The sequence below is a fragment of the Camelus bactrianus genome, chromosome 18, assembly GCF_048773025.1.
Source record: "Camelus bactrianus isolate YW-2024 breed Bactrian camel chromosome 18, ASM4877302v1, whole genome shotgun sequence".
Classification (NCBI taxonomy): domain Eukaryota; kingdom Metazoa; phylum Chordata; class Mammalia; order Artiodactyla; family Camelidae; genus Camelus; species Camelus bactrianus.
In genome coordinates, this window is record NC_133556.1 from 3,100,496 (window position 1) to 3,123,184 (window position 22,689).

At 57.3% G+C, this 22,689-nt stretch overlaps 1 protein-coding gene across 1 annotated transcript in view; it reads left to right on the forward strand.

Annotated features, from left to right (window-relative positions):
* FOXK1 (forkhead box K1) overlaps positions 1–22,689 on the forward strand; it is a 62,880-nt gene that overhangs the window by 22,572 nt on the left and 17,619 nt on the right. The window contains exon 2 of the mRNA XM_074345598.1: positions 16,950–17,135. Within this exon, the coding sequence (XP_074201699.1) occupies positions 16,950–17,135 (186 nt within the window). The remainder of the gene's footprint in view (positions 1–16,949; positions 17,136–22,689) is intronic.

The following is a 22,689-nucleotide window of genomic DNA, read 5'->3' on the forward strand; positions in this document are numbered from 1 at the left end:
CCTGGCCGCACTTTTCCCACAGACTGGCTGGGACTCAGCCTCCTCTGGCTGGAGGCAGAGGACAGAGAGCCCAGCCTACGAGAAGCCGTCTGTTTATCAACAGTCAACCTTTGCCTTGAGCAGAGCCAAGTTTGGAACGAATGAACAGGATCATTCGAAACACTTTGGTGTTGTGAAATATGAAACTGAGCGTTCTTTGTTTCTTACTGTAACTGACTGATAGGCACCGGATCTCGCCAAGTGGCTGTACAGGGTGTGTTATCAAGTCGGGAGCCCTGGGCCGGCTCACAATGATTCCCCGGCCAGTGTCACTTCCACAGCGGGTTCTCTGAAGATTGAGAAACATAGGGAACCGAGACAAGGGAAAGCAGTCCTTCTGGTGGCTGGTCCGAGTGGGGTTGCCAGACTTCAGTGTGGGCCCCACTGTCCAGAATCTGTAGGTAAGCGGCCAGAAATAAGGCCCGCAGAAGGGGGTGCCTCTCTTCCGTGCTCATGGGAAGCCATGGTCCGTGTGCCAATGGCCTTCCAACATCCTGGTGGGATGGGTGACAGTGGCTGTGCTCGTGGTCAGAACACAGGTAAACAGGCGTCGCCTGGTCTGTCTGGTTCCCAGGTGGCAGGGGAGGTGGGAGAGCAGCCTACCCCCGAGAACCAGCCCTGTCCGGGAGCATGCATGTACCTCCGGCAGCCTGGGAGCCAGGGCGTCACAGCACCTCCGGTGTGGAGATTTGGGGCCGGCTCACAAAGGTGAGGAGCAGCGACATCTCCGTGTTGTCAGTTTATGAGTTATTTTAAGCAGATTGCTTGATTTTTCTTTTTTTTAAGTTGAAACCCATAGTTGGTTTGTGCTTGTGTCTGGTTTTCGTGGGGAAGCACCTCTCCAGGCAGCGGAGGGGAGGTGTGCGGCTCACGGACCCGCTGGGCCTGGTGCCCCCTTCGTCTCTCTGGGAATTCACTTCCTCACCTGTAAAAGCAGGTGCTGGAACCACATCTCTACATACTGTTGATTCTAAAGTTTTATCAGGCCCATCTGTTTTTAGTTACAGTGTGTTAGTTAGTCCCTGTTCCCTCGTGAAATTCTTGAAACTCCTGCAGGACGTGAAGCCCGCAGCCCTTGAGGTGACTGTGTGCCCGAGTCCTGGCCTCAGCTTTTGTTCAGGTGTGTCAGGTTATTTTTTTCCGTTGTAAGCGCGGCGGACCATGACGCATCTTTACCTCCACCTTCTCTTCATGGTGAAAGTCTACAAACACTGTTGTGTGTGGGTGAAGCTGCTGTGAGCTTTCTTACTTCAGTTTTGAGATAAAGGGTCCCTGCATGTATTAGAGTCCAGGCCGCTGCCCGGGTGAGACCCCGTCCTTGCATGGCTTCCCACGGTGGGTCCAGCCCGGCCGTGCAGTGTTACTTTGAAATAACAAGAGATTCGCAAGAAGTTGCAAATACATTTGGAGAGGTCGCCTGTATACCTCACCCACTTTCCCCACTCGTCACAGCTTACGTGACTCCAGGACAGGATCAAAACTGGCAAACCGGCGCTGGTAGGACGAGCGTGTGTGGTTCTGGGTCATGGTACCACCGGGTAGATCTGCATGACCGCCACCTCCACCAAGACACACAGCTGCCCCCCCAGCTTCTCCCCCGGGCTGCCCCCAAAGTCACACCTGACCTCCCCCCGGCCAAGCCCCTGGCAACCACGAATCTGTTTTTGTCTCTCTGGTTTTGTCATTCTGAGATGTTATGTAAACGGAATCGTATGTACTTTGGGGTTTTCTAGACTCAGCGTCGTGCCTTCCATCCAGGCTGTGGGGCAGCACTCCACACCTGTCCACTGCTGAGAGAGCGGTACCTCCATGTTGAGTCTGCACCGACTGAGGGACGCAGTGGCGGACCTCAGTGCTCAGCTCCTGCAGGCATGCACGGTCCTGGGCAGGTGCTGCGTAGACGTGAGTCTTCCTTCCTCTGGGATGAACACCTAGGCGTGCAGGTGCTGAGCTGTAGCGTCAGCGAGTGGTTAGTATAAGAAGCTGCCAGCTCGTCCTCCCCGGGGCTGTGCCGTTTTCCACCCACACCGCCAGCGAGGAGAGATCCGACTTCGCGTCCTCGCCGGCATTTGGCGCTGTCACTGCTTTTTAGTTCAGCTGTCATCCTGGGTGTGTCACCATCACTGGACATTTCCCGAGTCGCTGATGGTGCCACACGTCTGCTCGTGTGCGTCTCTGCCAGCTGGGTGTCCCCTGCAGCGAAGTGTCTGTTTATGTCTTTGGGCCACTTTCTAATTGAATTCTCTGTTTTCTCACTGTTGGGTTTTGGGAGTTTTCTATGCGTCCTGCACGGTCCTTTGCCCGGTGGGTTTGACGCACCTCCCCCAGCCTGAAGCCTGTCCCCCCTTTGCCCGGTGGGTTTGACGCACCTCCCCCAGCCTGAAGCCTGTCCCCCTTTGCCCGGTGGGTTTGACCCACCTCCCCCAGCCCGAAGCCTGCCCCCCCCAGCAGGCTCTTTGTGCAACAGAAGTTTTGTGTTGCCCAAGCCCAGTTTGTTGGGGTTTTCCTTTTGTAGATCGTGCTTTTGGTGCCATGTCTAAGAACTCTTCTTCAAGCCCCAGGTCCCAAATTCTTTTTGAATTTTGAATTGTTTCCTTCTGTAGCTGATTTCATCATTTCTCTCTGGCTGCTTTTAAGACATTTTCTTTGCCTTCAGTTTTCAGAAGATTGGTGTGGGTTTCTTTGGGTTTATCCTGTTTGGGTTCACTCACCTTCTCGAGTCTGTGGGTTTACTGTTGCCAGGTGTGGGGCATTTTCAGCTGTCTCCTCGCCTGCTCACTTCCTTTTCTCCTGCACCCGAGTGACGTGCGGGTCAGCCCTTCTGCGGCAGTCCCGCAGCCCCTGAGACCCCAGTCATTGTTTGCCTCTGCTCTCTCTGTGGTTCAGGCTGGGTAATTTTTACTGCTCTAGCTTCAAGTTCGCGTGCTAATTTCTCTGCTGTTTTCACTCTGGTTGAGCCTATTCACTGCGTGTTTATTTCAGTTATTATAATTTTTAGTTCTAAGATTCCCTGTGTTTCTTCCCAAGTCTCCTCTTCTTTATTGAGATTTTCTGTTTCTCGTCATTGCTCACGGAGTTTGTGTGCTGGGTGCTTTAGTGTCCGCTTCAGGTAAACCTGCCGCCAGCGTCGTCCTGTGTGGGTGTCTGTTGATGCCTTTTCTCGTTTTGTTTGCCATCTTCCTCGTAATTAAAACCTGGACATTTGGGGTTTAATCTTTGAAGACTTTGGGTCTTAAGTCCAGTGTTTTGTTAGCACTCCTCTGACACCACTCTGGTGGGCGCAGAGGACCCACCCCGTTGTCCCCCGCGTGGCCCCCGCAGGTGCTGAGGGCAGCCAGGTGCACACGCTGCTCCCCGCTCCCCAGCAAGGCCTGCTGCTTGCTCTCTGCGCTGGCCCGTGTGTCCCTTCGTCCTCAGTGGGGATGGTGTGTTTGCAGGTCCCCGCCTCCACCGTGGGTCCGCGGCCGACTCTCGGCCCCAGCAGAGCAAGACCTGTGCTCACCAGCCTCACTCTCTGTGGGGCCGCCTCGTCCCTGCCGCCGGTTCAGTGCCCTTCCTCCCTCTGCAGCCAAATGTTTCTCAAGAATCAAACAACCTGTTGTAAAGTGTCGTATAAACTGTGGGGTGTAGCTTCCCGTTCAGGAAGGTCTTTTTTGTCCTCCAGTTAAGTTTTATCACTTTTATCCAAGAAGGTGCACGCGTCTCCGAGAACTTCTTTTTTATCCTCTCGGTACAGTTGTTGCTTTTAGACTTTCCCATGTAATTAACCACTTTCTGCTGGGAAGCTCCAGTGCTCCTCTCGCTGCCTCGAGGCGGGCTTCTGTCCAGATCCAGCTGCGCTTCGTCGAGAGCGCTCGGGCTCACAGGGCCTGGGCTTTAGGGGGCCCTGCACTGTGGTGGCCGTTGAAGTGGATGGAAAATCCCACCAGAATTTCCCTGCGGCTCCGTGGCCTGTGATGAGGGTGTAGCCCCCCCAGCAGCCCCGGTGAGGAGGTGGCGTGCCCTGAGGAAGCCGGGCCTGCTTCCCGCAGAGCCGCAGTCGTTAATCCAGCCACATAAAGAATTTTCTTGAACTTTGAGAGTGAGAAGAATTCCAGCCCCCGACCTGGGGGGCTCCTCAGCCGGCGGCTCAGAGGCGGTTTTCCTGTCTCTCCGTCTCTCCGCTCCTGGCCTGTGACAGCAAGCCGGAGAGGGGACACCCGGCCCGCTGGGCATCGGGGTCGGAGGGGCTGGCTGGGGCTGGGCCGGGGGAGGAGGCCGGGGGGCCTGCCGTGCAGGGCTCGGAAGTCTGCGTTTTCTCCCAAGGGCTGTAGACACTTTTCATGCTGAGCAGGGACCTGTTGTGGGGTTTCCCAGAGTCTGTCCTGCTGGCCTGTGGAGGGTGGCAGGCGAGGTGGGGGCGCTGTCCCTCAGGGCTGCCCAGTCACCCGGGAGCAGAACCCGTGGGTGCAGGAGGTGACGCCAGACTTCTGCTTGGTTATTGTCCATCTTCTCCCGGTGAAGTGTCCGCGTCCTGTTCCATCAGGTGCGAGTTAGTGAAGAGCATCGTGAGCCTAGTTTGTAAGGGAACAAGCAAACACACCTGGTTAGGTGGTGATGCCAACCCTGTGCGCTGACGGGCGATGAAGTTGGAAAGGTTCGGTGCTGAGAAGTCCTGACCCGTGGGCAGACTTGCACGCGCCAGCCCGTGATCCGATGGGTTTCTGCATGGAACTTCATGTTACTTTACTTTTTCATTAAAACAAAAAGAAAAGCCTCTAAATATTTAAGTCTTCCCTGAATGAGCCCTTAGAAAAGAGGAAAAAACACTTGCTCCCAGCTCCCAGCCCACCGTGGCGCCCTGGCGGGGCAACCCGCAGTTGGTCTCAGTGGCGCGCGGTCAGTGTCTCCTTGCTGTGGATGGAGACCGAAGTGCGACGTGACGAAGGGAACCAGCCTGAAAAGCTGTGAGGAGCACAGCTCACCATGGACGGTGTGCAAGAGGTGGATTGGATGTGCCCCTAAATTTTCAGTGGAGGAGCACAGGAAAGCTGGGGAAGAAGTGAAATGAGAGGAAGCTAAGGACAGCTGTGATGGTTTTCACTTCAGAATTCGACTTCTGAAGTGTCCGTGCAGCCCTTTCTCCTGCGGGGGCTGGGGTGTGAGCTCAGCTGTGAGCCTGGCCAGCGGGGGCCTCATGGAAGAGGTAGCCTGGGTTAGGACCTGTGCCTGGGGTCTGGGCGTGTCCTGCACTGACCGAGGTGGGGGTCGGAGGTGTGTGTCTAAGTGAACATCTGTGGCTGCCTTAAGATGAACCCTAACGAGATGGAGCTGTGGTCTGTCTCCTCTGTCCTTCCCAAGTGTCCCTGCTCCAGGGACCAGCCAGGATCAGCCATGCTGGAAACACTCGAAGTCTATGCCCAGATTCTCATTTTAGCCCTTGATGCTTGTTGGCGGTGCTGCCTTCGCTACGGAAGTGTCCTGTGGGTAGGTTCTCCCTGGGGTCTTAGCAGGAGGGCGTCTGGAGCCCCAGTGGTGACCTGCTGAGTACAGGGGGGCTGGGGTGCCGGCGGGGTGGGCCCAGGGTTCCCCAGGACACAGACAGCCTCGGGCACGTTGCCGGAGGTTCCAGGGCCCCTCACAGAGGCATGACCTGCAGGAATGTCATGGGACTTGACTCTGGCCTTCTTGGGACTGCTGTCCCTCCTTGGCCATGGGCCCCTCGCCTCCCCTTCTCCCTTCGGTTTGGGTCCAGAAGCCCCATGTGCAGGGCTCTCTGTTGGGGTCTCTGCACGGCAGTCTCTGCGTGAAGACCCACCAGAGGGTGCAGTTGGGGCACCCCAGACCGTGGCACCCACACGAGGGGCAGTGCTGGGTTTGGGTCCCAACACCCCGCTTGTCAGCTCCATGACCCTGAATAGAAAAGTCCTCCGGCTAAGCCCTGGTTCCCTCCAAGTGGGTCCGTCTTAGGACAGAGCTGGTGCAGGACGTCGGGTGGCTCCGCCCCAAAGTGACAGAGGCAGCAGGAGAGCCTGTGGGTCCACACTGCCTGAATCACTGCCTCACTGGCTTCTCAAAGCCATTAGGTCTGTTGGGGGGTGTGCCAAGCTGACCACTGTCAGGGGGCGTCTTTGAATGACTTGCTGGTTAGAAGCAAACTCAGAGCCCTAGAGACAGCTCCCAGCACATGGGCTGCAGGCCTGTCCCGCCCCACCCAGTGCCGTGAACCCGGCCTGCGCCCCCCTAGACAGCCTCCTCCTTGCTGCGGTGGGGTCACCACGGGTGCAGCACGGACAGCCAGGAACTCGGGGGGCGCTTGCTTTCTCCTGTCCTCTCTTCCAAGCAGATGTTGTTCAAAACAATTACCACTAATGTTTTGTTTGGGGGGGGCAGGGTAATTAGGTTTATATATTTATTATTATTGTTGTTGTTTTTTAACGAAGGCGCTGGGATTGAACCCGGGACCTCGTGCACACTGGGCACGCACTCTGCCACTGAGCTGCGTCTTTCCCCCAGTTACCACTGATTTTTAAGCAGCTTAAATGACCTTGTGCTTTCCACTTCATTGTTCTTTGGGGGTTTTCAGTGTTTGGGGCTCTCACCCCGTGTGAGTGGCAGTAACGGCCCCGCCTGGCCTAGCTGGGCAGTGGGGGGGGGGGTCTGAAACGTGCCCGCCCTGCGCCCTTCTCGTTGTGACTCAGCCCAGGGCCTGTGGTTTGTGTTTCCTTCAGTGGGGAGCTCTGGCTTATTTGCCTTTCTAGTGTCAGGCAGTTTTGTCTTGTCCAGAGGGCGCAAAGAACTGAGGCATCAGGTCTGCCGTGTGGTGACTGCGGCCCTGCGGCCTCCATCACGGACCACGGGCCAGGCCAGGCCCCTGGCCCAGCAAACATCAAGGCTGCTTCCGTTTTTCTGTCCCGCCATTCTCAGCATGAGGCTTCCATTTCAAGGCGACCTCCTTGCCCAAGATGGTTGCTGGCACACCGGTCATTGCATCTCTATTCTAGGAGAAAAGTGGAAGGAAGGGATGATGGGCAGTAATACCCCTTGGGCGCTGTCTGTCTGCCTTTCCAGGGACTGTCTGGGAGGCTTCCCGTGTTACATTGCATCACTCACCCCCACAGCAGTGATGCTGGGGATGTGGGCACCCAGGAAAAAGTGGGGAGAGGGAGAGAGGAGCAGGTCTGGGGTGGTGCTGATCCTGGCACACCCTTCCACCCCACACCCCTCCACGGGAGCCCCGTTCTCCAGCCTTTCCCACGCTGGCCCCGCAGCTGGCTCCCCTATTAGAGCTGGGGTTCCTTTGGTTGTGGGAGCCGCTCTAGAGTAACGTCCTCTCCTCCCTGGCAAGGGTGCCCTTCCGACACCCGTTTCCCTCTCTCAGTGGCTGGTGGTGAAGAGGAGGGGCTTGGCGCCTATCGCCCCCCAGGCTGGTGCGGGAGCTGCATGTTAAGACATCACAGGGCTGGTGGGAGTCAGTTACTTTCCCCTGCTGAGCTCGAGGTGGAAGCCAGGAGTGAGGGCGCCGGGAGATGCGCGGGTGCTGGATGGCCCGGAGGGCGGACGAGGTTTCTCCATCTCTGTGATGCCTCCCTGGGAACCGGGCTGGGCGCCAGTGCGGTCCTCAGCGGGGGCGGGGGAGCCCGCGCCCGGCTTCCCCGCCGCCCGGGCCTCTGACCTGCAGGGGCGGCTCCGTCCGGTTTCGGTTTGTGCCTGTCGGATTTTCCAAATTAGGAAGGTGAGCTGAGCTCGGGCTCAAAGCTTTCAGACACTGTTCCTGTTGTGTTTTGACAAATGGAACTTTTTTCCTTTTTCTTTTTTTTTTTTTTTCAGCAGCAAAGGCTGTTGGCTCCCTTCGGAGGCGGAGCCGCGGTTTGTGCCTGGGCTCCCCCCAGAGCTCTGCTGGCCCTGAGCCTGGCGTCCAAAGGAGGGTCTTGGTGGAGGGCGTCACTCAGCAGTAGAGTGTGTGCTTAGCACGCACGAGGTCCGAGGTTCAATCCCCAGTACCTCCATTACAGAAAATAAAATAAATAAACCTAATTACCTCTCCCACAAAAAAAAAAAGTTAAAAAAAAAGGAAGGTCTTGGCTTGGATGGTAGCGCTCTGGGAGGCTACCCAGACGGGAGGCTCTGGGTTTGCTGGGACCAGTCCTGTCCCCGTGTCCTTGTGCTTCCGTCCAGTAAGGACAGGGCTCCCGCTCCAGACCTTCCCTTTGGGTGGAGGTGACGGTGGCCGGGACGAAGACTGCCTTTCTGGCAGCACCTCCCAGGCTCTGCCTTCAGCTTCTGAGAGTGTTTCCTCGGCCAAGTCGAGCAGAATTGAACCTGGGCCTTTTGGAGTTGCCAGGACCCAGAAAAGAAAGGTGCAGAGCCAGTTTCTCCTGCCCCCCAGGTGCAGCAGCTGCCCCGTCCTGGCCTTGTGTGCCTGCCCCTCTGGCTCACGGGCACTGTGATAGCATGGGGCTCTCCCTGTCGCAGCCTCCCATGCACGCATCCAGGCATGGCTCAGGTGCCAAGAGGTGGACCGTTTGGGGGAGTTGATATCCTTAGCCTGCTCAGTGCAGGGTTACCTGGCACTTGTAGTAACAGCCGATGCTACTTTTAAGTTACTATCATTGCATTTTATTATGTTATTGTTGAATTTCACACCGATTAAAGTTTAGGCAATAGACTCTTGGCTTTGCAGATTGTCCAGAGGTGGAATTTCCAGCAGCTGACAGTGTCCTTTGTGATGGGTCCAGAACTCCTGCTGTGACATCAGCACCCCCTCTCAGGAGGCTGGGGGGGCGGTCCCCGGGGGTGGTCCCCTGACCCAAGGAAGTGTGTTACTGGTGCTCTCTGGGTAGAACTTTTAGGTGTAAATGTTGTTATTACTTATTTTGTACTGATTTCGTTTAGTCCCCCCTGCCTCTTTCCGGGGCCTCCCGCAGTCATCGTCATGTTTAGACACCCCGTCCTCAGCAGGAGGAAGACACTGGGTATAACGTGGAGACAGTCTTGGCATCTGACTGTAGATCGAATCAGTGTTAGATCAGGCAGGTACGCAGACCGCTGCAGCCCCAACCCCCCATTTTCAGTGACCCTTGACTTCGTGGTGGCCTGGCTGGCGGGACACTGGAGCACTGCCGGGGCTCTGCCCGTGGGGTGTCTCCAGCCCACGGGGCGGCAGCCGTGCTGGCTCAGGACATGGATTTGAGCAGTGAGTTCGCCCTCAGCGTGGAGATAGAGTGCTCGCCAGGTGTTCCCCGATTCTTTGGCTGAGTGGTTCTACTGTCTACATCTTGCAGGGCTGACCCAGGACCAGAGAGGTCTGATGGCTTCTTTGTGCTTTTGACGCTGGGTTTCAGCCTTCACCCTCCGTGCGCTGCACCGTTTGGAACTGATCCCCTGCCTCGCGCCTGGGCCCCTCCCTCCCGATAGACTCCAGGTCACAGAGGGACGCACACCGCAGGGGACTCCTGCTCACATGCACCAACACGCGTGTGCCCAGTGTGGGCCCAGACCGTGTGGAGGGGACAGATGGGAGCAGAGGTGATACTTCCCTCCCGGAGCCCATGGGCTGGGAAGCTCGGCACGGGGGTGAGTAGGGCGCTCGAGGCGGGCTCAGCAGAGAGGGTGGCCTTCAGGACAGTGGAGGAAGGTGAGTCTGCCAGGACGAGACCGGACCTGTGCTTGGTGTCGGTCCGGCGCCCTGAGGACTGCCCTGTAGGTGAAGCCACCTGGACTTTTGGAAGTGGTCTCTTCGCATCAGCACAGGGGACGAGGGCCCAGAGAACTTGAGTTGCCCGTGAGCTCTGCTCCCAGTGTCAGGCCTGGAGGGCTGCGGCGCTGTTTCTGAGACTCTGTTCGCAGAGAACCCGGCCTCCTACGCGGGACATCCCTCTGCAGGGCCTGTCCATTGGCATTGAAGCCAGGGCATGTGAAGTGGTGATTCTGACGTCTGCAGCCCCTCCGTTCACCCCACTGGATGACCTTTGGTGTCTTTCAGGCAAACCTGGAAGGTATTTGCTTTGGCAGATTTATTGGATGTTCTGCCCCATTTGATTTTCCAAACTGAAAAGCTTGGGAGCTCGACTCACATGGTCTTTTGTTTGTTTGTTTTAAATCTAATGCGTCCCACAAAGGGGTGAGAACGTCCCTGGGGAGATGGCCCGGGGTCCCCACGGTGCCTGAGCCGGCGTCGCCTGCCGCTCTGCTGGGATGCTCTGTGTCCGAGGTCCGGGCCATGGGCAGTGTGGCTCCACGGAGGCGGGACAAGGGCCTGGTGGAGAAGGTGGGTTTCCAGTGAGTCCTCTGCCTGGCACACACACCAGCACTCGCTAGTTTGCTTGGAATCGGATGACTTTGAGCTCTGTTGGCGTGTCAGGGGCCCGCCGTCTGTCTGCGGATGGAGCTGGTGCGGATCAGGACGGTGGTCGTCCGCAGCCTTGGCTGCTGGCTTCCTTCTGCTCTTTCCAGTTTGAACCTGTGCTTTGATGGCACCTTGGTGCTACCGGTCCGGTTCGCCTGTCACCTGCTGCCCGCCCCATGTCCCGCACGGCATGGCTGAGAAGGTCCCCGCAGGCTCCCGCCTCCTCTGCCCCTGTGTTTAAGATGTTCTAGCAAAAGATAGTACATTTTTAATAGAAATAGGTATTTTAGGTTAGAAAAAGCTTATGATGGTCAGAATCTTTTGATTTGGGGATTTTAAACATGAAATTTTTTTCACAACCGTTTCCTGAACTGTCTCCTTTTCCTTCGGAGTTCTCACAGTGCAGGGCTGCTGGTGCCTGCTGCGTTCTGATCTCAGACTTTATGTAAATGGGACTTGCTTGTGGTCCTGGGCCCACCCCAGGGAAAGTCGCGATGGTGATGGCTTGTGCCTAGAACACGCTGGAGGGGGTGGGAAGGGGGTGTGTGGAGGGCCTCGCAGTGGGCTGTTGAGTCACTCCCAGCGGGCCCCCAGGGTTTCTTCCAGAATCTAGAAGCCTGGCCATCTTCCCACCCCTTAGGCTGTCTTGGGCCCCGATAGGCTTTCTCCCAACCCCACGCCCAGCCTGAGCCAGACCGCATGGCAGAACTGGGCCAGGTTTACTGCTTTACGAGGTTTCTGAAAGATACCCCGTCACACCTGGCAAAATTTGAAAATACTAGTCATCGAGTGTGTGGCAGCTTTTTTTGTTTTTTTTCCTATTCTTGAGTTTTTCATTTCTAAAAGGATGCAGTTACAACATTTAAAGAGCATTTTGAAAGAAGCGAGGCCTTGAGTGGGTAATCCCGCCCTCACCCGGGGTCTGTTTTCACCCCTCCCTCCCGTCCCTGTGTGACAGGTGCCCGCCTCGCCCCGAGTCTGGGTCCCTCGTCAGGGCTTCTGCCTGCCCAGCTCGGGTTTACCAGTAAGGTTCAGCCACTCTCCCTAGGTCTCCTCACACTGTCCCAACGGCCTGTTCTCAAGCCTGGTCTGTCTAATTTCAAATCCCACACCTTTAGCCGCAACACGACCGTTTGGTCTCTGCTGTTTTTATTTATTAGTGTGTCATCAGCACTTTTTAATGTTCCTTCATGGGCCAGTTTCAGTGAGTACTCACCGTGTGTCAGAGACTGTGCATGCTTCTAATTACTATGCTTGGAATTTTTCATTTCATACAAGAGCCTTGTGAAGTGCACACCGTAAATACCCGGTGTCCCTGAGGAGGACAGCAGAGCTGATGCACCAAGAGGTTGGAGCCAAGATTTGCCCAGAGGTACACAGTATTGGAAGGTGTCCCCTTAAATGGCCACATAATGTTCCTCCATGAATGTGCACCCTGGTTCATTCAGCCCTTCCTCGTAGGGAGCTCTTCAGTTGCTTAGAAATAGGATGTAGTTTTGGTTTTTGTAACAAAGGTCAGAATAGCAAGGGTGAGGTGGATTTCTTTTGCGTCCCAGTGTAGTATCTTTCTGCTCTGTTGCTCTGTTACCCATTGTCCGTTTTAAGGCCCACCGTGGCTGCTCCAGCTCCTGCCATCACACCCACATTCTGGCCATTGGGAAGGAGAGAAGGGAGGAAGACACTCTCTTCCTCTTAAGAGCACTACCATTCACGTCCCATTGACCAGCACAGTCTGATGGCTGCAAGAGAAGCGTCGTCTTTGTTGGGCAGCCATGTGTCCAGCTGAAGCTAGCTCACTGTTGAAGCAGGAGTGGGTGCATGTCCAGGAGCAAGCCCCCTCTTTTGGCCGCCCGCATATCCATGACCCTTCTTCAGACATAAAAATCACTCATCCCCGTCGTCAAAGGAGGCAGCCCACATCCCACCCAGTGACCGCTTCCCGAATCCAGGATCTCTGTTACAAGCAAGTCCCTGCACCGGGCGCTCCAGGTGGTCTCCTCATAAAATGCTGTGTGGAGCAGGAGCCGAGGAAGATGACCGCGCCTGTTTGGAGGAGAGAGGAGCGACAGCACTGTCACTGGCACCCCCAAAGGGGCAGGTTCCCTGGTGGCCTGCCTGGCAGCCCCTGTGTCTGCTGATGGGAGAATCTCTGTCCACCCGCCCGGGCCGGGCAGGTGGGGATGGGATGGTCACACTGGGCAGCAGAGTCTCCTAGCGCACTGGCTCCGTCATGTCCCTGGGTGAGACGCACAGCCAGGCCCCCAGGGACGGGTTTCACTCTTGAAAACCCTGGTCTTGTCTTTTCTGCCGTCATGGCTCCTCCAAGGCCTCCCGAGGCTGCAGGCTGGTGGAATCTATTCCCTGCCCCATGCCGGTCTGGTGCCCCTGGTCCAGCGTGCAGCACGTGGCAGCAGGTCCTGGGCACGCGGGGTCCGCGCTCAGGGAGTGCGGGGGACTGATTCCCCGGCACAGGGAAGGTGGCCAGACTTCCAGCCTGCAGCATCTGTGTCCTCGGCTCCTGACCGTGTGGCAGCGCCCTGTGTTCAGGTTGTGTGACAGCACCGGCAGCCCCCGCTGGCGCCAGTTCTGTGATGGTCAGCAGGCAGGGTGGCGGCGTAGGGGCCCTAGGCCAGGTTTCAGGACCCCAGCCTCCTCCTGCAGCTGCCAGAGAAGGGGCATCCTTGCAGAGTCACTCTCGTTCAGCTGTTAAACCTCCTGGGCTGAGCTCCCGTTTTCTTGTGTTTTCTCCATCTTTTACAGGAGATGTTTTCAAACCTGTTACCCAGCGTTCCTCTGGAAGTTTTCTTTTGTGTCACGCTTAATTGTTCAGGTGCCTTGTTTTTCCCTGGAGGTGCCTTCGTCTGTGGGTGGTAAGGACGGTGCCCTCTCTCACCCCGGGACATACAGGTGGTCCACGTCCTGTCCTGCTCCTGGACTGTCTTTTCCTCAGAGTCCTCCCCCGCATTTGGTCCCTGTCTTTCTGTTGGAGACACTCCCAAAGTCTCTTCTTTCTGGCCGCCTGTCCACTGTTAAGAGTAAGGCGCTCCAGCTCGTCAGCTGCCACGTGTGCCCAGGTGGTTGGTGGCGGGTCCTAGCCCAGTGGGCTTCACGGGGGCCATCTTCCTGGGCCAGGGCGTGCTGGGGAGGCTGGGGGTGTCGTGGTGGGTGTGCAGAACTGCCACCATCACTTCCCCGGGGGGTGTAATTCCCTGTGAGCCCTCAGGTGCGGGGCTGGAGGGGGCGGTGTGGGGCTGGGGCAGTGGTGGCTCTGCAGAGGATGGTCTGCTGCATTAATTTTTTTTTAGTCTTTCCTGGAAGCTTTCAGGTGTACTTTTTTCTTTCTCTGATCATTTCTTGTACCTAAAATGAAGTGTACTGTAGATATGTTTATATCAGTGAGGAGTAAATAATGGAAGAGAAATGACTTTTACCCTCTGACCGCGTCCCCAGGGGTGGGGCAGGCGGTGGGATTCCCGCTGAGGGCGGGCCGGAGTGCAGGTGGGTGCAGCCTGAGTCCTTGAGGCTCGTTAGCGAGGCCAGACCAGCCTTCGTGCCGGGATCTCTGACCTGATACTGAACAGGGTGACCTTGCAGGTAACCAGGGTGGTACTGGTTTGGCCCAACTTCCAGGAGTCCCAGCTTCTGGGCGCCCTGGCCGAGCCCCAGACAGCAGCCCGGCCGAGCACAGGGTATCTTTAGGGCAAGAGCGTTTCAACAGACAGTTTGATGGAGAATCGACCATTTGGGTTGCTCAAGTCAGTGGTGGTTAGTAGGTCCGCGGAGTTGTGCAGCGGCCACGGTTCCCCTCCCAGGGAACCGCCACGCCCTCTGCCGTCGCCCCAGCCCCGGGGTCTACTGGCTGTGCCCTCACCCCTGACCCCACCCGCAGGGTGGGTGCTGCGGTCCGTGGTTCCCAGCGCCCGCCCTCCCTTCAGCAGGGACCGCGGGCAGCGCGGGTGCGTGTGTGCCTGGGTTCAGACTGAACACACACCACCTTCAGGAGAGCAACTTTAAGGAGAAGCACCCGCACAGAAACTCCATCTTGGGGCCCCAAACCGGAGCAGAAATATCGCGGGGAGGGACATCATCGGCAGACTCCGCAGGCACCTGGGGAGGCATTTGTTTAAAATTAAGTAGCTTCCAGGTGCTCTCTCCCCCGCCTCCTGGGCAGGAGGGCCGCTGCCTCAGGGTAGTTTTTGGAAGAGTGAGCCAGGAGGTGCTCTTGAAATCGCTGTGATGGCTGAAAGTGAAGGTGCCGACTGTGAAGCCTTGGCCGGGAGGTCGCTGTTCCGGGAGGAGGCCGCCCTGCTGGCACCGGCGCTGAGGGCGGTCGATGCTGCTGCTGCTGACCCGCCCGGATCCCCAGCCAGCAGTTCTGTTTCACTGAAACCCCAGTCTGTGTGTCCAGACTGTTGAGCGCCTTGGATTTGCGCTGGAAAGCACTTTAGAGTGGATCTCTCCTGCCCAGAGGACCCCTCCTGTTAGGCCTGCAGGGGGCTTGGGGCCCCGAAGCACCCGGCTTCCTTCACCTAGAATCCCTGGTTCCCCCTCGTGGGCGAGTCTCCGGCCGTGAAGGCTGACGTCAGGCTGGGGTGCGGGGGCGCTGAGACAGGTGCTCCCCAGGGCCCCCACCCCCCAGGGCCGACAGGCTCTGACCGCCAAGCAGAGCCCTCCTCGTCTTCAGCCTAAACCCGTTCTCTAAGTTCCCCCTCTTGTCTTGTGACCTCCGTCACAGAGCAGAAGCCACATCCTGCTTCTAGTTGGCCTTGATGTTTGTAGCTGTAGCGTGATCTCCAGGTCGTAGTAAGACCTCCGGTTAGCACGGGCCTCCACGGACTCCGTGAGCCTCCGGCACCGTACGGCAGAGCTTGTGTGTGTGTGTGCGGGCGCGCGCAGACGCCCCGCTGTTCATCCAGTCCCGCCATCCTCAGGTGGCGCTCACCTCGGCCTTGCTCAGCTCACCTGTGTGAAGCCCTGGGCCAGACCTCAGGCTCGGAGACCCCGGCCCGTCCCGGACGGGTGGGGATGCGTGTTGACTGTGACTTACAAAAGCTGACTGGCCTCCAGGTCTGGAGAGCCCGTCGGCCTCGGAGAGCATCTCGGGAAAGCATGTGAACGTTAACTTCCTAGCCAAGGCACCGATGGAGGAGATTTCCACTGGGTTGTGGGGAAACTGAAGAAAGTGGAAAGGGTGTTTCTTCCACTGCGGCCTCCAGCAAGAAAATGCAGGCTGCTTTCAAACAGCCTGGGGTGGCCCTCCAAGCAGAACTGCAGGAGTGATGCTGCCTTTACAGACCCCCACCCTCAGCCCTAGGGTGCTGGTGTGGAGGCTGCATTTCCCAGACTCAAAACAGCATGAAACAGGGAAACAGCCTCCGCTGAAACAGTATCCAGAGCCCTTTCTTTTGATTTTAGATTGGAAATATAAACCTAGTCGCTGTGGGCCCCGGCATCCGGGTGCCTCATCAGTGGCTGCAGGGCTCCGCCCTCATGGCCGCATCCAGCCCCTCTTCTCCGGTATCTCTGGAAGAATCCACACTGGCCAGTCAAGCCAGTTGGAGTTCCTGATTTGCTCTGTGAGATGCAGGCAGTCGGTGCTGAGTCATCTCGTGAAGGTGGGTCTCCCCAGCGGGAGGCTGCCGGGCACACCCGTCGACGAGCTGGGGGCCCCGGTCTCACAGCCTGTTCTGACCTGTTCTTAAATCTCATTTCTTAAACGCTTTTTTCCTAGGAGAAAAAGAGAGTTCAGATGAAGGGGTGTTAGCTGTGTCCCTGGGAGTCTGGAGGTAGATTGGCTTCTGAGACCCTGCACTGCTTTTGGGCAGGACCGAGTACCAGGAAGCTTGGGCCTGGACCGAGTGGCTGCTAAGCACGGTTGGCAGCTCGTAGGTAACGTGTCAGTTTGGAGATTAGAAGGCGTGCAAACGTTACAGGTGGAAGTTTCTCGGAGGGAGACGAGCCCTGGGTTCCTGTGCACACAGGGAGTGGTGGGTGCGTGAGGCCACGGCCGGCAATGGCTTTGCGGTGGGCGGACACCTGCCAGTGAGGAAACGAGGCTCGTGATTCTCAAGGCGGGAACGAGCTGGGAAGCCAGCCCGCTGACTCCGGGCTTGTGACGGTCTGCGCTCTGAGACCCCTGCCAGCATGTGTCTGGGTCGGGCCACTGCCTTGTCATCGTTTGCTCTATGGCTTCTGTGTGGCAAGGGCGTCGTCTGCCTTTAAAATTGCTGCCTAAATGTGACCGCGGCGTTCCGGCTTCCCAGCCAGCATCCACGAGGTGCAGGAACGTGTTGCGAGAGCCGCCATCCTAGCGGCCGGGAAGAGCGCTGCGCGTCGGGAGCCTGTGTCGGAGATGACGACACGGGGGTCCATCTGGGGACGTGGGTCTCCGCTGTTCACACACGAGGTGCCCGTGTCGGTCACGTCCTCACGGAAGCGGGAGAGGTGCCAGTGGGCACGTGGGCACCGCAGAGCAGGCGTGAGGCCCAGTGGCGCGGCCGCGGTCGCTCAGGTGGACTGGGCCGCCCCTCTGACGGACCCCCGCCCCCCGCCTGGCCTGACGTCCGCTCCCCTCCCGTTGCAGGTGCACTCTGCGGTTCCCCAGCACGGCGATCAAGATCCAGTTCACGTCCCTGTACCGTCAGGAAGAGGCCCCGGTGTCCCCGCTCCGGCCGCTGCACCCACACATCTCCCCTCTGAAGATCCACATTCCGGAGCCGGACCTCCGGAGCCTGGTCAGCCCCATCCCTTCCCCGACCGGCACCATCAGGTGAGGGGCCCGGGCCAGCCTGTCCCCGGGCCGCACGGTTTCGTCTGTGGAATCAGGGCCCCTGGGCTCTGCAAGCTTGTGTGAGAAACAGGAAAAAGGTACAGGTGCTCTGTATCTCATTCAGCCTGAAGTGCGCTTCTGGAAAACTTCACGTGGAGGGAAATTTTGAAACTATTTTCAGTGCATCAGGGGACCTGACTGCTTAACTAGAGCCCCTGGGAATCCTCTTACAGAGTGTGTGGGGTCTAATTAGCCGCATTTCCAGCTTGCAATTTTGTAGATTAGGGTCTTTTCAAGCAAGCACAAGTATCATTTTGTAAAGACAGTGAAGATATTTAAAAGTTAACATCTGCAGACCAGGATTTGATGGGTTTTGTTCTCTAAGCTGTATTTGTAGAATCAGCCTGGTGGAGTTTTAGACGTGTATCTAGGTTTTGAAGAGAAGAAGGTCCTCATAGTTTCTCATCCTTGGTGTGTCACGTGGGGGGGCCCTTGGGGGGTTTCGGGGTGTGGCGTGTTACTGGAGTCCGTGGGGCGGTGGCCGGGTGGGCTGTATGCCCTCGGCCCCTGGCAGGGGTCCTGTGTGTTCCCCTCCTGTCGTGAAGCATGTTGACAGTGTGTATCTGAGGATCAAGATTTAGTAAACTTGCAGATAGTTTAGTGCTTCATTAAGGACATTTTTAAAAATGAAACTGGCTCTTTCCCCCCCTTTACTGCATGTGTGTGGCCCCAGAGACGCCAGGGCACCCGCACAATTGGTGCTGGTACTGGGGCTGGGTCTCCACCACAGCCCCACCTCGCCACCACGACTGGGCGTTGTCACAGGTCAGCTGGGTGGGAAAGGCGTGCCAGGTCTCCATGCCATTATGAAGAGGGTTCTGACCTCATGTACCCCCAGGAGGGTCTCAGGGCCCTGGGGTGCCTCTATGAACCACACACTGAGAAGCGCTTCTCCGGCAGGGACTTTGTGCCCTGAGCCTCCCTGCTCTGCTCACCCACCAGGCTCGTGGTCCTGGTTACATTTAGACACAGGTGTCACTTGGTCTTGGCATCACTGTCAGTTTCCTTTGGGCCCTTTGTCTCGGACCCTGACATGTAAGTGACAGGTTGGGAGTCGTCTGCCCCAGGGCCAGGGAGACAGAGTTCAGGGATGGCCTGAAACTCAAGTCTGGGTCCTGAGTTCTGGTTCTGGGGAGCCTAGGGGGGCAGGTCTCTGCAGCCTCCTCGAGCCTGGCTCTCCCCAGGGGTAGCGCCAGCTGTCTGATGTCCTGGTTGTCTGTGACAACGAGGAGCAGCAGTGACTGACTCAGGACCCACGGTGCACCGGGGCCTGCACTCAGCCACACGTGCACGCACTGTGGTGTTTAGTCACCTAGAACACGAGTGCCCCGTGTGAGGGCACCGTGGTGGTGTGCCGCCCAAGTGCGCCTACATGTACGTGTATGCATGTGATTTCTGCACAGATTAAATACCGTGTGTTAAGTAGAATGACGCGGCCGCTTTGGGAAACAGTCTGGCAGTTCCTCAGAGTGGTAAAGGGTTAGCACACGGCCCGGCCACTCCCTGGGAGGTGAGGTCTCCAGGAAAACTCGTCCGGGGGGAGGGGCAGTGTTACTCAGAGTAGCCCCCAAAGTGGAAACAGCTCCCATGTCCAGCAGCACTGAGCGGGGACAGAAATGTGGGCTAGCCCAGGACGGGGTGTCACCCAGGCAGAGAAAGGAATGACGTGCCCACGCCTGGTCCAGCGCGGCTGACACCTGAAGCCACGATGCGGAGTGAGAGACACCAGTCCCCGAAGACCGCACGTCATGCGGTTCCATGGCTGCGAGGTGTCCAGAATAGTCAGGTCTGTAGAGAAAGAAGGTGGATGAGTAGTTGCCAGGGGCCAGGGGCTCGAGGGAGTGACTGCCAACTGTCACGGGGTCTTTCTGGGGTGATGGGGATATTCTGTAATTGGGGGACGGTTACACAGCTCTGAATACACTAAAAGCCGCCTAATCGTACACTGTAAAGAGGTGAACTGTACCATGTGTGAATTCTGTCTCAGCGAAGCTGATGGCAAGCCTCTACGCCCCGCCGCCCCTACCCGGCAGCACCTTGAAGCGGGTGTTTCCTGAGCTGGGGGTGAGGGGGGTCCCATGCTGGGCGGGGCAGGACAGCCTTAGACTCGCATGGGGTTGTTAATAATCAGCTTATCCAGCTACATAGATGCTTTTTAGGAAAGAGAAATGTTTTGGTTTGTACCTGGAGGTCCTCATAAGATAAATACATTTCTCAGTAACATTCTAAAGGGGAACAGCCGCCAGCCGGTGGAGGGCGGGGAGCAGAGCCCTGCAGCGGCAGCTGCTTTCGTGTTTTCGGAGGCGGTGGTGGGACAGAGTGAGGAGCAATTTTCACGGAGCAGAATTAAACAGGTGTCGCCGGCGCAACCTCGGTGGCGTCCCGGGCCCAGGCAGGCGCCGAGTCTATATTTAACTTGCTCCTCTCTTGGGGCCGGGGGGGGGCTGGGAGTGCCGCCTGCACGCTGTCCTCTCCTCTGCGCTGCCCAGGGGTGCTGGCCTCTTGATTTCACCCGACAGGATGTATTTGCAGAGAAAGTAGTACCTTTGAGCCTGGCTCTTGCGCTTTTGGCCTTTCATTGGGTGTCACAAGGAAGGACTTCTGTTGACATCTGTGTGTCTTAGCGCTGCAGAATTCGATTGCGCGCCTAGAAACCTCAGAGGCCGTTGAGGTTTTGCTGGCCCGGATCCTTTTCCTCCGCTGCTGCCGTGGGGGTGGAGCCGGCGTGTTTACAAACAGCTCTGCTCCCCTTCCCTCCCTGAGAGATCGCCCTCCCTGCGTCCAGCTCTGGAGGGAGCTGCGAGGAGGAGCTGGTCCCCGAGGACGCAGGCGGGGTGCAGGGCGGGGGCACTGGCACTGGGCGCCCAGCCGCTGCCGCCCTCGTTGGGTGTGTCTGGCCCACCGCTCCGCTGGCCAGCTCCTCCGGCGGCTCCCAGACCTCGGGGTGCAGGGCAGTCTCCTCCCCAGAGCTGGTCTTCTCCAGCCCTGAGCCCCCCTCCTTGCCAAGATGTGGGGAGTGGCTGTACCTGTAGGAACCTCTCCCTGGAAACGGCTGCCCTCCCCGCCCCCTCCCTCTTCCCTGGTCAAAGGGCTGGGTGTGTGGCGTGTGGGTGTGTACAGGGGTTTTTTCCTGCCCCGAAGTGCTCCACCCAGAAGGTGAATGAAGTCTCTTTGAAAAGAATTCTGCTATCTTACGCAGTGTTTTGTTGAGCTTTTTTTCTTCATCTTGCAAAGAAGTGTGTTTAGGAAAGAAGAAACTGGTTAATCATTTTCCTGGGTTTTACAAAAACAGAGGCCAGTCTAAAAAGTGCTCCTTAGAGTGAGAGTTTTACGAAAACTGCAGAAATTCAGCCGGAGGCAAGGCCCGGCACCGAAGGGAGCAGCTGGGTTTTGCTCGGAGGGAGATTTTAGAAGCTGTTTCTCAAGGGAGGCTTTTCTTGATTTTTCCAGCACAGACACCAAAAGCGAAAGTGATTTGTCTGGTGAGATTTGGCACGCTTAGCAGACCGTCGTGTGAGACAGAAATCGAGCCGCCGCCGTCACAGCCTGCCCCACTTTTCACTGTGGTCTCCAGGCGGTTCCGCGGCCAGTTCTGCTTTGCTGCTGCAGGGCTGCAGTCTGCACTCGCGCCCCGCTGCTCCAGCGCGGGGTGTCTTTCGAGTTTGGGGTCATTGGCGTCAGAGCGCGTTTATGTTTCTGGCAAACTCTGGCTCCTTCCTTGAGAGTGATTTATCCTGCTTCAGGGTTTCCAGCTGCAGCGTTTCCCATGTTCCCTGCGTAACCTGGGGAGGGGCGTGCCTCCCAGGGGCTTAAACCACGCGCAGCTGGGACCCCTGCGTGGCTGGTCCAGGAGCCTCACGCTTTCTGCATCACCTGAGACCATTTTCCTTTCGTACCTGTATCTGTGGCCTCACAACCACCCCCCAGCCCCACCCACACACACGCGTCCAAAAACTTGGTAGAAATAAAATTGGAGCGCCCTCCATGTTCTTTATATTTTTCCTTCTGCCTAAAACTGTGCCAGGGTGTTTTTCTGGCTTTAAAATGTTGAGAGGAGGTTGAATGGCTCGTCCGTCAGTGCTTGTCTCCACGGGGGCGGCCTTTCCTGGCTCTCAGGCACATATCAGGGGGTGCAGGTGCCCCAAAGGTTCCCTGGTGACGTTTCCCGGGTGTATGTACCTTCTGGGCAGCACCCAGCCCTGGGGTCCTGCCACACGCAGGGAGCCCCTCCTTCCCAGATTTTGGCTCTGCGATTTAGGAAGCAGAGGGAGCCTGAAGGGAGAGCCGAGGGTGTGGGGGTGTTCCCAGGTCTGCCCAGCGCCGAGAGGGCGTGCACTTGGTACCACGCTGCTGACTGGCCCTGGGACAAAATGCATTTCACAAACCAGTTAACCTTTTAAACAGCTTCCCAGGATCTCGCAGCCCCGAGTTTATCTTGAGAGCACAAGCGTTCCTACAGCAGCTGTAAGACCCTGGCCTCCGTGAATTTTCTTCTCCTATTATCCGCCCCCCCCACCCCCCCGGATTACAGAAATACTGTATGTGCATTATACAGAAGTCACATGTTTCAGAAGATGGAGATCCCGCACGGTGACTCTCCTGGAGAGACATCCGCGGCCTGAGGGGCAGCTCCCTCCACGCATGCTCGGGGGCCCCTCTGTCAAGTGTCGGTGCTGGTGACGCCTCCCCTAGGCCCCCCAGAGCTCAGGGGCCCAGACTGACTCCTTTCTCTTTTTCCTCTGTGTCTCGGTCTCCTTCCTGTGTCACTGCCTCTCTCGGGCTGTATGGTGGGCTGTTCCATGTGTCCTGTGGCTGGTTGACCAGTTACCTGCTTAGGGCCACGCAGCTGAGTGCACAAGCACAGGTCGGTGCCGGTCAGTGGTCAGAAACCGCCTCTCGGAAATGTATAAGCATTCCGTGCCGTGGTGACAGAATCCTCCAGTTTGATTGTTTTGTTTAAAATACACTCATTAGGATCATGAGCCACAGATTTTAAGAACAGGAATAAAAATAGAGGTGGTTCCTGATGTACATGCCGGGCCTGCACCGAGGGCTGGGAGCCCAGGACATCCTGAATCTCTGCAGCAGCCCAGTGTCACCATGTGATGTCCCCGCTTTACAGACGAGGTAACTGAGGCTCATGGAGGGTCATTGTCTCCGTGGAGTGTGTGGAAGGCTGAGCCCTGTGTTTAGCCGGTGTCCATGGGGAGAGAGGCAGGACTGATTTATTTCATTCATGTTTTTAAAGGCTTATTTTTATCAAAGTAATACATGCACTTGACCCAAGAATAAGAATGCAGAGGACCCCACAGGTGGTGGCGGTGCCGTCGCCCCGGCCACGTCCAGCCCGGGACCTGCTCACTGCACGCCACACACTCAGTCAGGGTTCTCAGCATCAATCACTGACCTCCTGTGGGATTCAAGGGGACCCATCCCCCAGCGAGGTCACGTCCAGCTGGGCGTGATTCCTCAGAGCGCTGAGGGGCTGTCATTG